Below are 16,351 nucleotides of genomic sequence, written 5' to 3' on the forward strand. Positions count from 1 at the left end.
GGTTTTCTTGTGAAACAGTAACTTGGAGTTCTGCTTAACTTACATTTTATTCACGTGGTTAGAATTTAAACTTATGCTGGTGTTTTAAGGTAAAGGCTGGGTTTTACAGCGAAAACAGGAAGTTATCTTTTTGGCAGCCATGTCTTCAAATAAAAAGGGGATTTGATATGAATAGTAAATGTAGGTTCCTTATTTTCAATCCACTTTTCTTGCACACTGTGAATATGTTTTCAGTCAATCAAAGCAGTTCCTTATTTAAAATAGTCCTCTTTCGCCGAAACCGGTTTGGCTCAGTGGATAGAGCGTCGGTCTGCGGACTGAAAGGTCCCAGGTTCGATTCCGGTCAAGGGCATGTACCTGGGTTGCGGGCACCTCCCCAGCGGATGTTGCGCTATAGATTTATTTCACTACTGGGTTATTTGTAATCTTCCTCAGTCTTCTGACATGCTGTGTTCATTACACAGTAAAGAGAATCTCAAGAAATTGCCAAGGGAGGGAGGAAGGGAGGGAGTAAAAAAGAAATAAATTGCTGTTTTAAGCAGCCAATAATGTGATGGCAACCTATAATTTTAATAGCATGAATACTATTGGAAAATAAGGGAAATACAGGAAAATTGAAGGAGGAAATAAATATAACTTCATATCTTCTCACTAATTTTCAATCATAGTTAACATTTTGGTGTATATGACAGTCTTTTTCTATCCTTACATTAACAAATATAACTAAAATAATACCCTATGTACTAATGGGTACTGATCTAAGTCCACTCACAATCCATACAGTAGTTCTATGTTATTATTCCATGTGACATATGAGGAAATTGAGGCCAAGAGACTTACCCAGTGTCACCCAGCCAGCAACCCAACTAGGAAGCAATCAGCTCCTGCCCAGTGTTAGCACTTCCATGTCATGTGTTAGGTGCTTTTGCTCAGCTTAATTGAACAGATGAGAGGATTCTACCATAACATGTTAACCATTTTCCAGTTAGGCACCTAGGTTGTTTCCTATAGCTACTAGAAACAGTACTCTTGCCAACATCCTTGTGTGCATTGTGGATTGAGGAGGTCAGACCATCAGAGAGATTTTATTTCATTCAGGTGCTGAGAGGCTGAAACCTTTGCAAAGTGGAACAAAATGGCAGATGTGCGTCAGCTCCTATGAGGGCGGCCTGTGGGTTACACGGGTGGACTTGGCCGTGAAACAGGAGCCCGATGGTAGTTTCCTCATCTGTCACATAAGGAAAATGCTGTCTTTCTCAAAGGATTATTTTGTGGATTAAAATAAATAACACACGCAGAGCTCTTAGCACAATGCCTGGCTCAGAGTAGTGTTGAGTAAATGTGAGCTATTGTTTTCATCCTTGAATTCCTAGAAATGGAGTCAAATTGTGTCGTTGACTTTGCCTGTTTTACTTACGAAACTGCTCTGACTTCCTAGAAAGTTAAAACCATGAAAAGAACATCCAAACGTACAAATGTCACGTAGCCAACTCACTCACAGTAGTATTTTGAAGAGTCTTAAAAACCAAAGACTATTTCATCAAATATTTGATTATTTTGTGTCTTAATTTGATTATCATTTAAATCCCATTAGCTAAGCTTCATCTTACTTGCTTGTTTTCACAGCTTCTTTACCCCAGTCAGAAAGTCAGTTCAGCAGATCGAGTATCCGGTTTTTATGCATGTCAGCCCACTGATGAGACACGCCAGGGCATACTTACGGTGGCCCTCATTGTTACCATAGGGATAGGGTACCTGGCACATTTCCTGGTCCCCCACAGACATTGGTAGATACTGGTTGACGGCTTATCAAGTGTTTTAGGTGATAAATACCTTTGAACACTTTCCTGAATTAAATGTATCCCTCAAAACTGTAGGTATGAAGCCCTTCCTTCCTGTGTTAAGCACGTGCTCATAGGCAGGCTGGCTCCCAAGATGAAGAGGGGAGAGAATCGGGGAGAGAAAGGACCTGGACTACACTTCCTTAACCTCTGAGATTTACCAATCTGAGAAGTTACTTTACTCTTCCCGGGGGGAATGGATGAGGAAACAATAGGAGTGCCCCTCTGTCCCCACCCCTTGGCAATATGCCTTACTTTCCTCCATCTTTTATTCCATTGGGTTTAATGGTTAAGCCAGTGGTTCACCAGGGGTGTGGCCAGCCCCCTGTGGAGGAAAAGATCAAGAGTCTCTGGGTCCTGGTACTTCCTTCTTGAAGCTGCTCCTCCATAGCTAATCGTGGCTCCTTTGAGCATCTTCCTAGAACCACCAGGGGAGAGGAGACTCTGAAATGCGTCAAAACAGCACACCAGTAAAATTCACTGTACCAGTAAGGCCAGTCTATACCCAAGGTTAATTGTTGGCTTCTTATTTTATTTCTTGTTTCAAATAATGTCCAGTCATATTGTTCCCATAGCCTATCAAAGATTCTGCAGCTATCAGAGGATATCATTAATCCATTCTAATTTGCATTCAGTAATAAAATGTCAATGAAATAGACATGTCCTCAATGTCTATGAAGTTCTCAGAAGTTAAAGTCCAAAGATGACATTCCCAAAGGAGTTGGCAAAGTCTAAGATACTTATGGAACATCAAAGAGGGTCTGTGGCCCAGGTGGATTTGGGGTTCCTTCAGCAGCCGTACCCTCATAGAATGGGTTGTTTCTTTTGGGCTGCTGGAGTCGAATACTCTCTTGTTTTCCTTCCTTTAATTTATAAATAAAGCAAAGAGGGGGCCACAAAAGATAATCCCAGAACCAGCTCCATACCAACGAATTTAATGAGACAAATGGACATTCTAGTCTTTACAGCAATTATCCCAGGCACCATTTATGTTCCTGGGCGTCTTTCCCTGCTGCCATCACTGACTGTTGCCAACACTCAGGGGATCTGAAGGAGAGGGTGTAGACAGAGAAAACCATCCCGGGTTTAGCCCTCCTAGGCTGTCATTTTTTTTTTAGTTGTTCTATGAACATCTACATTTTTGGGGGAAAATATCTTCTTAGGTGAATTTTGCCACTATGCGCTGACCATTAAGGGGGAATCCATCTAGATAATCTGAGAAAATACTTGAAACACCACTGTCTGTTTCCAAATTCAGGACGTTGCACTGGGCAGTCCCGGTCAATAGGTCTTATTTATGTTACCTTTCTCTCCTATGTAGCATATTCAAACCCTCACTATTTTATTTTCCTTTGCCTCTGTGTGTTCCCTTCCTGCCCCTTGTTATATAACTTCTTGATCTTAGAAGCCTAGGCCTCCTAAGGAAGCTTTCTCCCTCCTATATAAGCCAGAGCCAGTTTGAAAACATGAGCCAGAGAGGATGGTGACCCTTGAGTTGTAAGTAAGTCACATGCGTTAAGGTTAGGTCTCCGCAGTTCCCTTCTTGCCCTAGGCCCGGATGCAGAATGGCGCTGAGTGCCCCTAATCCCACCTTTGCTATCCCCTACCTGGGCCTGGGCTCTGGCCTGGACCTAATAAATTACAGCTGGACCCTCAAGAGTGCTCTGTGATACAGACCTTCGCTGCCTTACTTTGACTTCTGTAAAGTTCCTGGCACAGAGTATGCAGTAAATTAAAACTATTATTATTTTTTTTTAAGTAGTAAATTTTGTTCCCCCTCCTGAGGTCTCCCCTACCGTTGAACTCTTGTTTAGGAAGATCTCTGCCAGCCAGTTCAAGGACAAGCCTCTATCCTGAGGTTGCCTGTGCTCACCAAGGTGATGACCAGCTGGGCCCAGGCAGCTCTGAGCATTTTCCCACGCAGCCCTGTGGCATGTGAACTACCTTCAGAGAAGCAGCTGCTCATCCATGGACACAGCCTTTCTATAAGCGTTTGTCATCTACCAAGATAAAAATATCACATGGTCTGTGGTTTACAAACTCCCCCCAGGCGGCAACGTTAAAATTTGGCTCAGAGCTGAGAAAAACTTGCCTGGTCTCCCATAAGCAAGGCCAAGGTCAAAACGCCCTGCTCACAGATCAAGTTCAAGACCCGAAGCCTTGGCCGGACCAGAACTTTTCCACATGCTCTTTTTTTCCCTCCTCATCATGTTATTTCTTGTCTGTGTATTAATTTTATGACCCAGTGTGCTGGCCAGATGTTGAGGTCCAAACTTACCCCAACATACCGATTTTGCAAACCCTGAAAGGCCTGGCCCCTTACGGAACTACCAAGGACACACTCTCCAGAGTAGGCTTGTCACTAAAGGAAGGGGCTGGGCTATTCCACTTGCTGGTCTCACTTTCAACATTTCTGTATTTGGCATAAGAAGCTTGGATGTTATTCATGGCAGTAAATTTTAAAAATTGGTTTGTTTCAAGGCTTACACAAGATCATGCCCCTTCAGCTCTCAAGGTCCCCTCTAGTCATGTAATTATGATGGGCCTGTTTGCTCTTGTTCACTTGGGCATTCAAAACAGAATGTGATATCCAAATACTAAGAGGCTGTAAGTGGTTATTGTACTGAATGGTGATGGACTTATTGTGGTGATTTTACATTTGAAGGTGAAATCAGCATTTCACATCTTTCTCTGTGAAGAGATTCTACAATCCATCCCATCTGTCTTTGACATTCTTTGGAAATTTTATTCATCTTTGTCTTCTTTTCTCACTTAACTTTTCCTTTGTTTTATTCTATTACTTTCCCCACTCACATTCTTACCTCTTGTGTCCTGACCATTTTTTCCTAAATGCCTGCCTTCTCCTGGCTCATCCCACTGTTTAACTTGATTTCTCTCTCCTTCAATTTTTATCTGAAAAGGTACATTAGGAATTGTTTTTTCTTAATTCTTATGTTGAGGTGGTCATCCTCAGAGAAAAAGCAAGTTCATTTGTGGCAAAGATGCTTCTCTGTTGGAAAACAAAGGGCTGGGATTGGACCAGAGCATCTTAAACTTTCAATGACAGCAGCTTACTTGCTGACAGTGTTCAATACTGAACACTCTTCCAGGGGTGTCGCTGAAGGATGCTGGCCACATGCACTCACAATGTGCCTAGCTGTAATCCTCTTTTATTTATTTTCTCTCCATGTGAGAAAGCCTGTTGCAATGCAAATGACGGTAACGTCATAGAATGTACTAATCAGAATATCCTAATTAATTTTAATGTCGATTCTTTACAAATTTTATTTTAACTGTTATTTGTAACTCATAATTTCCATATAGCTCAACTGAATATATCCACTGGGCGAAATGATGTTTAATAAATATCATGTTTTGATGATAACATTCCATTTTTCTAGAGGGGCATCTTTGAGAGATGAATTCAGTGGTACCAGTAAAACCAGGTCATTTTAAGTTCTCCGAACCCCATTCTTACTTACATAGTATCTGTCTTTTTCACCTGATTGGCTTCTCTGTGTCCTTTTGTCTTTTTATATTCTGCCTCTCTATCAGCTCCCTCCTGCCTAGATCGAATGTATGATCATTAAAAAATTAGATAAGATCATTGCTCTAAGGACAGTGAAGTTTTGATTGTATATATGCAGGCAGTGTTTTTCAAACTTCACTATGAATCCGAATTACCTTGGGAACATGTTAAAATGTAGATTCCTGGGCTTCAATGTACGTGTTCTGGTTCATTTCGACTTGTTAGTGACCCAAGAATCTGTATTTCTAGAAAGCATCCCATTGGTTATAACTGATAGAAACCATACTTTGAGAAATATTGGTTTCTTCTTTCCCAAGCAGAGGGTAAGAAGAAGGAGTAATTTTGAACAGTGGAGAGAACTGTCATAGCCTGGGCCTCAATGGGGTTCTGGATGGGGGTCTGGAAAACGTAAATAGAGCATTAAAAAGGACAATGGGCTCCTGGGAGATGCAGAAACAGGGAATCAAGGGTGGCGAGGACTAGCGTATGGACAAAGGCTTGAAGGGTCAGTAATGATAACATTGATTCATTTCATAATTTTCCTTAGGATTGACTTTGCTTTTTCAGTTAGAAAATTTAATAGCAATATAAATATAAACTCTGATTATAAAGGTATTTTAATCTTTCTTGAGGAACTGACACCGTCATTCAGTAATTCAGTAATTTTTAAAATATTTCAGGCTCTGCCCTGACCGGTTTGGCTCAGTGGATAGAGCGTCGGCCTGGGGACTGAGGGGTCCCAGATTCGATTCCGGCCAGGGGCATGTACCTTGGTTGCGGGCACATCCCCAGTGGGGAGTGTGCAAGAGGCAGCTGATCGATGTTTCTCTCTCATCGATGTTTCTAACTCTCTATCCCTCTCTCTTCCCTCTCCCTTCTTCTCTGTAAAAAATCAATAAAATATATTTTAAAAAAGTAAAAATAAAATGTTAAAATATTTCAGGCTCTCTAGGGTATTGAACAATTTAGGTATAGGATGACTTTTGACATTTGAAGCGATAGCATACAATTCCATATAGTATTTCATTTCCAGTCCTATGATAACAAATTATGTAGCATAAAGAAGACAATAAACTATGCCATATGAAAAAAAACAGAATTTAGCTTCACAACTGAGAAAAAAATAGATTTTCACTTAAAGGATATTTATACATCATAAATCAAATCAGTAAGCCAAGTTGTTAATGTTTTAAAATTTAGAAGCTGTTTAAAGATTTTTATGAAGATGCTACATATCCTTTAATATGTCAAATAACAACCAGAGATAGATGGTTAAATCTAGACCATTTAAAAACTCCAAACTTTAAAAAATATATATTTTTATTGATTTCAGAAGGATAGAAACATCAATGATGAGAGATAATCATTGATTGGCTGCCTCCTGCATGCCCCCCCACTGGGGATCTAGACTATAATCCGGGCATGTGCCCTGACCAGGAATTGAACTTGGCACCCCTTCGTCTCCTGGGATGACGCCCAACCAACTGAGCCACACCAGTCAGGGCCAAATTTTTAATTTTAGCTTATTATTTCAGCTCTTTTTTCTCATTCAGCCTTACTCAGAGCTGTTAACAAGGAACTACTTGGCTGGCTTGCATTTTTTCTTTAGTGTGTCAAATAACAACCAGAGGTAGATGGGTACATTTAGACCATTTGGTGGCCAGCCTCTAGTAGAAATCGTGATGAGACAAAACCAGGCAAACAAGTGAGCCACTGGGCTGGAATGGGAGCAGAGGCGGTGGGCATGGAGAGTCTGTTGCTGTTCATCCAACCAACCAGAATGCTTTCATTACAGCAGCCATGCCATAAAAGTGTCTGGCACAAGAATTTCGTTCCTCTCTCTTTCAGCTGTTCTGCTTCCACCATCTATATAAGTCTACCATTTTGATTTTGTTCATTTGATGGGAGAGACTTCTTCCCTCTGGTAATTGGTGCTTTGGGGAGATAAATAGAGTAATGGAAGTTGAACTTTGGGGGAGCAATGCTGTTCTTCTTGTGATTTGTATCTTGTTTTGAACTTCACTTAGTGCGAGACCTGGTCTCCACTGGCTCATGTTGGACTAAGCTTCTCCGCCGACCTGTGCTCTCTTGTAGGTGATTCGCAAGGGGTGGCTCACCATCAGCAACATCGGCATCATGAAAGGAGGCTCCAAGGGATACTGGTTTGTCCTGACTGCTGAAAGCCTGTCCTGGTATAAAGATGACGAGGTAAGCCGCAGCGGGTGACAGAGTTTTCTCATTGTAAGTTAAGTGAGATTATTGTGATATTCAATGTCGAGACACCAGTGGTTCTCTTTCAGTGAGACCTAGCTTGGGATGTGTGTTTGAACAAGCACTGTGCTTTTGTTTTCCTCATAAATGTTTAATTTTATAATATTCCCCTTAAATTTCTTTTACTTCAGTGGTGTAGTCCCATGTGTGTTTACCTGAAGAAACGGAGTGAGGAGTCAATAGTTGCAAACTATTTCTTTGTAATAATGACAGGGGACTAATTCAGTGAGAGCAATTTTCATTAAATAACGTGTTGAAAAGACTCAAGGTAACAGAGCATTCTAACAGCGAAATTAATAGCACTGATGCCAAGTTAATAAAAGTGTTTTAGAATTGTTGCTGTGACATCGGTCTCGAATGACAGGGTTTTGAAAATGTCCAAATCACTCGTCTTCAAGTCCCTGAAAACTGTTTATGTGAATTTTGTTCTTTGAGAATTTGATATCTATGTAAAAGCATGAATTATGATAATGGTGGTGTTCTGGTTCATGTTAGATGTTAATAATTTTGGTCCTGTGACTTACTACTCATTTAAATCTGATAGCTATGAAATCACACAAAAATATACTATGTCGTTCTTGCAGAGCCATTAAAGAGCTGTAGAGTGATACAGTGTTACTGCTCAATTGGGAGGGCATGGATGGAAATTGAACTATGTCTTGGAAATTTTAATAACGCTGGTTCTACCCGAGAAGTTTTTGATGCTTATAATGCAGCATGCAAACATTCAATAAGAAAACTAGTCCATGATAGCAAAACTATTTGGAGGTGAGACTATCTCAAATATATTTGAGCATGCATTCCAGACGTAATAGTCCTTCCAATCTTGGTTTCACATCTTTTAAAAACACTACAAGGTACCCTTGTCAGTTGTTGAAGGAACATTTTTATGTCTTTATAGTTTTTCTGTTCCCTAAGTGCTTTGTGGACAATAGGATTTTGAATGAATATCAGGTGATTAGGTGATTTCCACTGAGTTTTCTGCAATAAGGGAAAGCAAATCCCATAGAAAGGTCCAAAGAAAACTTCTACTCAAAAGCCTTATTTTCAATTTTTATGTCATATATTTTACCGACTTCAGTCAAACATGGAATTGGTTTTTGGGAGAGTCTGAGGACTAGTAATGGTCACTTTTCTGCGCTGGCTGCTGTCTCTATCATTCTGTGGGAGTCCGCAGTGTTCGAAGAACACAGAAAACAGACTGACAGCTGTCAGTGGGTTGGGGAGCTGGGTGAAAAAGGTGAAGGGAGTAAGCAAACAACAACAACTAACTCATAGACACAGACACAGACAACAGTATGATGATTACCAGAGGGAAAGGTGGGGTGCAGATAGGAGAGGCTACTGAGTTGGGCATGATGTGTGGGGTGAAATACTCATGTGTAAAGAGTGGGGTGGCAAGAAGAGAAGAGGAAGACCAGCTAGGAGACTGTGGCAGTGGTCTAGGCTAGAAGATGGTGTCCTGTCCTGGGTGGCATGAAAGGAACACTCAAGTTCAGGGTAGCAAATTGAAGGGCCGCCTACAGTGACACTGCCACTCATTAAAAACTCTGCTCAAGAAATAAGATATGAGGTTTTCAAAATATTAATGCCCGATTCACGAATGACCCTTATCTCAATGTGTCTGTCTCAGTGGGACAAAGCCTTTCCCAATGGGGCCATCATCAGTCATTCCCACCTTCCTGACCACCACCCCACCCCGGGTGTGCCCTCCTCTGCTATTTATTTTTTTTTTGACAGATCTTCTTACCACTGCAGACCACCTCTGAGCCTGCTCTCAGGGCAAAAGAGATGGGACAGCACTGTCCCTTACTCACTGCTAGTGTTCAACAAATAGTCGTTAGTGTGTACCGGGAACCGGTGTTGGAAGGGTGTATGGGGAAAAAAGGTCAAGGAAAAGTGTCAGGAGGATGGGGTTCAGAGACACTGATTCATCCCTGGCTTCTTGAGTTTATACCCCAAACACCATCCTTCAACAGCCATGTTTTAAATAATGCATAGGTTCCATAAAGGTCTAATTGGCAGAGTTCAACTACATATGAATTGAACATGCTTCTGTGGGAAACCTCAGAAAACCCAAGTTTAGACTATTTCTTTGTGAAAATAAGCTTCAGTTCAAACTCAACTTCTGGGGTCAATTTGTTGTAAGTTGAGTGCTTATCCTTTGTTCCCATGGTATCTGTCTCTACCCACATCAGCACCTTCACGCTTTGGAAATCCTGTTACTTGACCATTTCTCTTAGTCAAGCAAATGTGACACAGTAAAAATAATTAAGTTATTTATAGATTTGCTCATTTATTCAATGATAACTATATTCACATTTTCATAGGGGATTTTGATGTTTTTTCCCCCTGTGTTCTGCCGTTCTCCTGCTTTCTCGTGTAATTAGACTGGTATGTTTTCATTATAATCTAAGTGGCTGTTGAATAAATAGCATATTGCATCATATGACTAGATATGGTTTTATTTAACTTATGACAGGTTTGTAATAAATACAAACGACTTGTGAAATATATCTGCGATGAAAGAACAATGGCTCAAACTGTTCTTCAGGCTGACATTAATTGAACAAAAGACCTTATAGACCACATACTCCGTACACTCAAAAGGGGGAGGAGATGGGGGATGTAGGCTTGCCAGGACTAACTGCCAGGGGTTGGAACAAGTAACTCTTCTCTGCGCCTCAGTCTTTTCACTTCCCAAGTGGGAACCATTACCAACCAAATCACCCCAAAGGGATTTTTATAGAATTCTAAGAAATCAGATATTACTAAGTCTAAGTGCTTAAATAAACTTTTAGGAATCATATTTATGTTTTTATTTTTGTCATTGCAGGTAATAGTATTCCTTTCTTCCATGATGCCATTTTTTGACTCATGTCTTCGGATTTTTAATTTTTTGTCATCTCATATCTCTTATTGTGACATAGGACCTCATTTTTCTTTGCTGTTATTGTGTTTTTTTAGCAGAGAATGTTAAGGTTCAAATAATAAGAGGAAACTCAGATCCCATTCCTTTAGTGAGACTTTCCATGCCGCCTCCCCTTCAGCCTATGGGTTCTCCTATACTTCAGCCAAGAAGTGGAGATGATGATATCAAACTATGCGATTTCCTAGCCAAGTTGGCAGAGGCAAGAGCATAATAACCCTGTATAATAATTTCAAGCTAGAGTTGGCATGACTGTAATAGTAAGTCCCAGCATTTTTCCTTCTTGTTCTGAACAGATCCATCCATACCCTTGAATTTTAGATGAGTTTATGAACAACCTTCAACATCTGTGGACTGTACTTTTTGAACCATTATTCTACATTAAAATAATGTTACTTGTAATGTTATTGATAGATGAGCCTAACAGAAAGGTTTCCACCAGTGTCTAAGGCAATGTTATTTCTACTGTTATCTTCAGAGTCTTTATAATACAATGACGTTGTGGTAGGCATAATTGATCTATCTGCTTGGCATTATGCTATCCTCTAACTTTACTCTGAGATTGGGGCTTTCTGTGACACAAAAAGAAATAGAACATCTTTTACAAGGTTAGACAGTTTATAACTAATTACCAAGGGGATTTGCCCAAACATAGATGTCAACCTAGATGTCCGTTTAGGTCATGCTCTAGTACCCCAGACTCTGAAATATCCTATACATGTGGCCCTGAGTGCATTTCTAGGGATTACATAGACTTCTAGCTAGGTTCATCCTCCCCAGGGTATTTTGCTAGTGTGTACCCTAAGTCAAAGAGGAGTTGTCCAAGGGAGTGAGGACAGAGCATGGATATGTAGGTTGTATATCCACATATATCCTCTTGGGCCTTGAGTGGATGATACTTAGCTCCTTTGATTTCTAACAAAATAACATAAGGATATTTGTAGTACTTATATTTACTAAGGGTTTTGGGAAGCAGTACAGCAGTTCAAACAACCTCGAATAGAATGTTAGATAACCCTTTGCGCAAGAGTTTTAAAAAAAATACATATATTTCTTTATTGATTTCAGTGAGGAAGGGAAGAAAGAGATAGAAACATCAATGATGAGAGCCATTGATCAGCTGCCTTCTGCACGCCCCCTACTGGGGATCTAGCAAGTGTCCTGAGCAGGAATTGTACTGTGACCTTCCGGTTTATAGGTTGACACACAACCACTGAGCCACACTGGCCGGCCACAATAGTTTTTGAGGAATGGACCCTCCACTTGGGTGTGTCACTGACAGCTCTAGCCTTGTGCTGGCCCAGCCCAAGGACAGTGCTTTGGTTTATCTCTTTCTCTTCCCTTTCCCATATCACCCCTCAATGCTACCAGTCTGGAAATGTCCCAACTCAAGGTGTGTCTGTCTCTATTGTACATTCACCCTTCCTACATGCTCACCTTTGCAGATCCAAACTAATCAAATGTTCAAACAAATCTAATGGACTTCCAGTTAACAAGATGCTCCCTAATTGAACAGTATTTGTGGTTGTCAATAGTATCGCTGCTATTCATTCTACCTGCTTAAACTCTTGCAGGTCAGCTTTCAATCTGAGTGATAATCGATGATGATCACCATCCTCCAAATGACGAATATTTATTGAGTATTCATAGTTTACCAGGCATTGAGCTAATTTAGTACTTTATTTACATTCTCCATATTAGAAATGAAGATTGAGACTCAAAGAGAATGAAGAGCTTAGCCCACAGCTAAAAGTCAGTGTGTGCTCTTAGTTACCTGAACACTTCCCAACAAATATTTTCTGAACAGCCATTATGGACTAGACTAGACACTCTCCTAATCACAATGTACAGATGGTTAGCAAGGAATTCATGGTACCTGCCCTCATGAAGGATTTTCCCTATAAAGAAAATAGACAAATAGGAAAACAGAAGCAGATGACAACCTAGGCCAGGGATAGCGAACCTTTTGAGCTCGGCGTGTCAGCATTTTGAAAAATCCTAACTTAACTCTAGTGCCCTGTCACATATAGAACTTTTTTGATATTTGCAACCATAGTAAAACAAAGATTTATATTTTTGACATTTATGTTATATATTTAAATGCCATTTAACAAAGAAAAATCAACCAAAAATATGAGTTCGTGTGTCACCTCTGACACACGTGTCATAGCTTCGCCATCACTGGCCTATGCAGAAAATACATCCGGTGATGGGGGGTCCCAGTGGGGGAGACATTCAATTGCGTGGTCAGAGAAGGTTTGTGTTGATACTTTGAGGCAAGATGGAGCTTGATGAAGAACTGAGTTAAGTCCAGTGTGACTGGAACAAAGAGAGAAAAGGACTCTATAAAGAGTCCCTTAAAGATTAAGGATTTTGATCCTGAAAATGATGAGAAGCCTTTGAAGTTTGAAAGCTGGAGAGTCTCATAGCATTATTTGAATTTTTTATAGACCCTTTTGGTTGTTTTGTAAAGAATATGTTGGAGGAGGACAAAACTGGATTGGGGAATTACTAGAAAGCTATTGTTCTGGTCTCCATAAAAGATCATGGTGGCTTGGACTGGGGTAGGTTGATGGAAATTGATAGAAATGATGGATTGAAGAGATTTTTTTCAGAAGGTGACATTGATGTGACAACTCGTCACGTGTGCTAAGTATTGGATAAGTGTTTAAGTTCCTGCTAACCTGTAAACCTCCTAAGACCAGGAGCCATTGTCTTGTTCACTGTTCTACCACCAGGGGGTATGACACTGATAGGTGGCCCTAGTAAATATCAATTGTGAACATGTGATTGAGCAAATAAATAAAGAAGTGCAGCACAATAATTCACCACGTTCTGCTATCTCAAGTGCCTTAACTAAATAATTGAAATACAGCGTAAAATTACCGTGAGAGGTAATTTTCTTAATTTTCATTATTGAAAGTTAATGAATTTTTTTTTCTTCCTCTGACTGTATGGCTTCCTGGATGGAAGACCATTTAAGCAGAAAACAAATTTGACAATGTTGCTTTCATACATCATAGATACCGGTATATCTGCACAATTCTAGGGAGGAATTTAGAAAAGGGCAAGGTATGGGGATAAAATAGAAACTGTCACATCAAAAGGATTTTGGGTTATGATAGTTTACATGAATACTTTAAAATTAGATTTGGGGAAAGAACTGAATTTTTAAAAATGCATCTAAAATACGAATTTTGGAAGAATAAGAAATTCTGAATGAAGAAGAAAAGAACCTTATTTTTAAATATCAATGAGAAATGTGTACATGATAGTTAAAAATATCTGAAGGGGACTACTTTATGAATAATAATAGCACATAGCCAATATTTATTTAATTTCTATAGTCCAACATGAAGTTTAAAATCATAATGGAATACCCATAGGGAAGCAGGGTAAATTGACAGAAGTGTTTCCAGTGGAAATATACTAACCATACACTGTTGAATAAAGGCCAAAATCTGCATTAAAATAAGAACATTCTTCGGACTCAAAAAATTACAGGCCTCATTTTTGTGGGTTGAAGTGTTTGGATAGCTTGATAAGGAGATTATATAATTCCCTTATAGGGATATTTACTTAGTATTGTTTTTATTATGTAGCTGTAACAGATGACAAATGTAACTTCGGTAATAGGAAATAAAATGACAGCTATATCCCTGGATGGCCAAAGCTGTGAGGCCAAGAAGTTATAGAAATCTTCATGTCTTTCCATTTTCACGTATATGATCAAGACCCTGCCTTTTCTGCCAGGTCTGCATGCTGCCTGTGATGAGGAGGTCAAGAATAACCCTGTGAACACTATTCACAATCCTCGCTGCGTTGTTTGAGTTAGCCAAAACTTAGATATCTTTTTACCAAAAAAAAAGTCCCAACAAATATTGAACTTTAAAACATTTACATTACTTGAAATTCTTCATGATCATAGTTATATGTGTTTTTTCACATACATAAGCTATATTATGTTAGGCTTTTAAATGTAGGATTATTTCATATAAACATTTCCAAGTTCTGGCATTATCTAAAGATTTATAATTTAAAAAAAATATATAGTGGTATTCAACAAAGCATAATGGCAGATGCTATTTCATATTTATTAAAATATGTATAGACTCAGACCGCTCCCCTAAGTGTGTTATTTGTCCTAACTTGAAAGTGTATACTGGAAGAACAGTATTAACTTTCATATGATCCTTTTCCAGAAAAGTAACATTTTCAAATGTGCATCATATAATGAACTTAAATATAAATAGCATTCTTTCAAGCGTATTTTTTTGAGAGCCATATAAAAAATGTCAAACCAAGATGTTAGGCATGAGGTTATTGTAATGTTATCCTTAGTGGCTCACATAAGGATGACTCTGCTGGCCTCCTACCTCTCCCTTTGGAGTCGGGTGGAATGGAACAGTCTCCTTTATGTTCTGACCCAGCTACGTGTCATTTGGAGAGCCTCACGCATGCCCGGGGCCTGCCTTGCGGGTCCCAGAGAATGATCCATGGGTGGACTCCTGTCAGCATTTTGCTGCAGGTTATAGAAGGAATTTCAAATTGGGTGGTACTATGCAAATACTCTGTGAGAAATTTTGGTTTTGCCTTCCTGTTTATTTTTTACATTTTCTGAACTCTTATTTAATACTTTATATTCTTGTCCTGGGACTTTTCTATAAGGTAAAAACTCTCTTTGCACAATGTATTTTGCAGAGGACATCTTTGCTTAGGCCAGGTTTTTAAATGAAAGAATTTAGCCTTAATCGTATATGTACTTTATAATTTTACCCAATTTTTTTTTTTTTTAAAATGAAGCTATAGGGTCAGGATTGGTAAAATATGAAATTGTAGAAATTTTGAACCTCATGGGGTTTTTAGCCTTAAGACTAAATATTTCATTTTAAAAATGAAATACTGAATAAACAGTTTGCTTTCATCCAAAGTATATGTTTAAAATGTTTAATTAGATTAAAACCAAAAAAATTGGGGGTAGCCTTGTGTTACACTTTTTCTAGAACTTGACCAGAACCTTTCTAGGAAAAATGAAAATTAACTTTAAATACTGAAGTTAAAGCATTTTAGTGAAGCAAATCAAAACAGACAAATTTCTAATTTTACCCATCTCTCCATTTTTTATCCTCATCATTTGACTCTAGTTCACAGGGTGTAAACTGACATTTTGACATTTCCTCAAAAGGTGAGGCAAAATATACATTGTATATCCATTAATCCGTGTCCTTGTTTTTTTTTTTTTTTTGACAATAATGGAATTGCCTGAGTATCTTGAGAGTTTGGAAGTTTACAGTGAATGGGAGCATGTATTCCAAGGGCGTGCACCAGCCTCATGCACTCCACCCTTGGAACTATAGTGTAAGCTCCTTCTTAATTAAACACTGTCACAGTAATAAATCTATGCATATTGTGACACTTAGGCATGTCAGAGATTCAATGTTAACTTTATCTACTTTCCAAAAGGAGAAGCAACTATTTTAATACATTTGAAAATTACATTGCAAACATACTTTTTTCATTATGTTCCACCCAGGTGCAAACTGGTTAAATTTGACTCAAGATACATGATCCCCTGGGATAATTTTTCTTCCCTCTTTTTCTTTTGTCCCTCACTCTTAAAAAGTCATGATATAGAAAAAAAAAACACCTTTGTTTTTGGACTAGAATTATTAGAAACATTTATTCTTTGTTCAGCATCAGACTTGCAGTTCTGTGTTTTGTTATATTGATCACAGGGTGCTGCAAAGCTGTGTGCAATTAATGTCAAGGGCAGTAATTTTT

At 39.1% G+C, this 16,351-nt stretch overlaps 1 protein-coding gene across 1 annotated transcript in view; it reads left to right on the forward strand.

Moving 5' to 3' along the window:
• Positions 1–16,351, forward strand: part of DNM3 (dynamin 3) — a 283,200-nt gene that overhangs the window by 53,906 nt on the left and 212,943 nt on the right. Inside the window, exon 11 of the mRNA XM_015566069.1 lies at positions 7,465–7,578. Within this exon, the coding sequence (XP_015421555.1) occupies positions 7,465–7,578 (114 nt within the window). The remainder of the gene's footprint in view (positions 1–7,464; positions 7,579–16,351) is intronic.

The sequence above is a fragment of the Myotis davidii genome, unplaced genomic scaffold, assembly GCF_000327345.1.
Source record: "Myotis davidii unplaced genomic scaffold, ASM32734v1 scaffold580, whole genome shotgun sequence".
NCBI lineage: Eukaryota > Metazoa > Chordata > Mammalia > Chiroptera > Vespertilionidae > Myotis > Myotis davidii.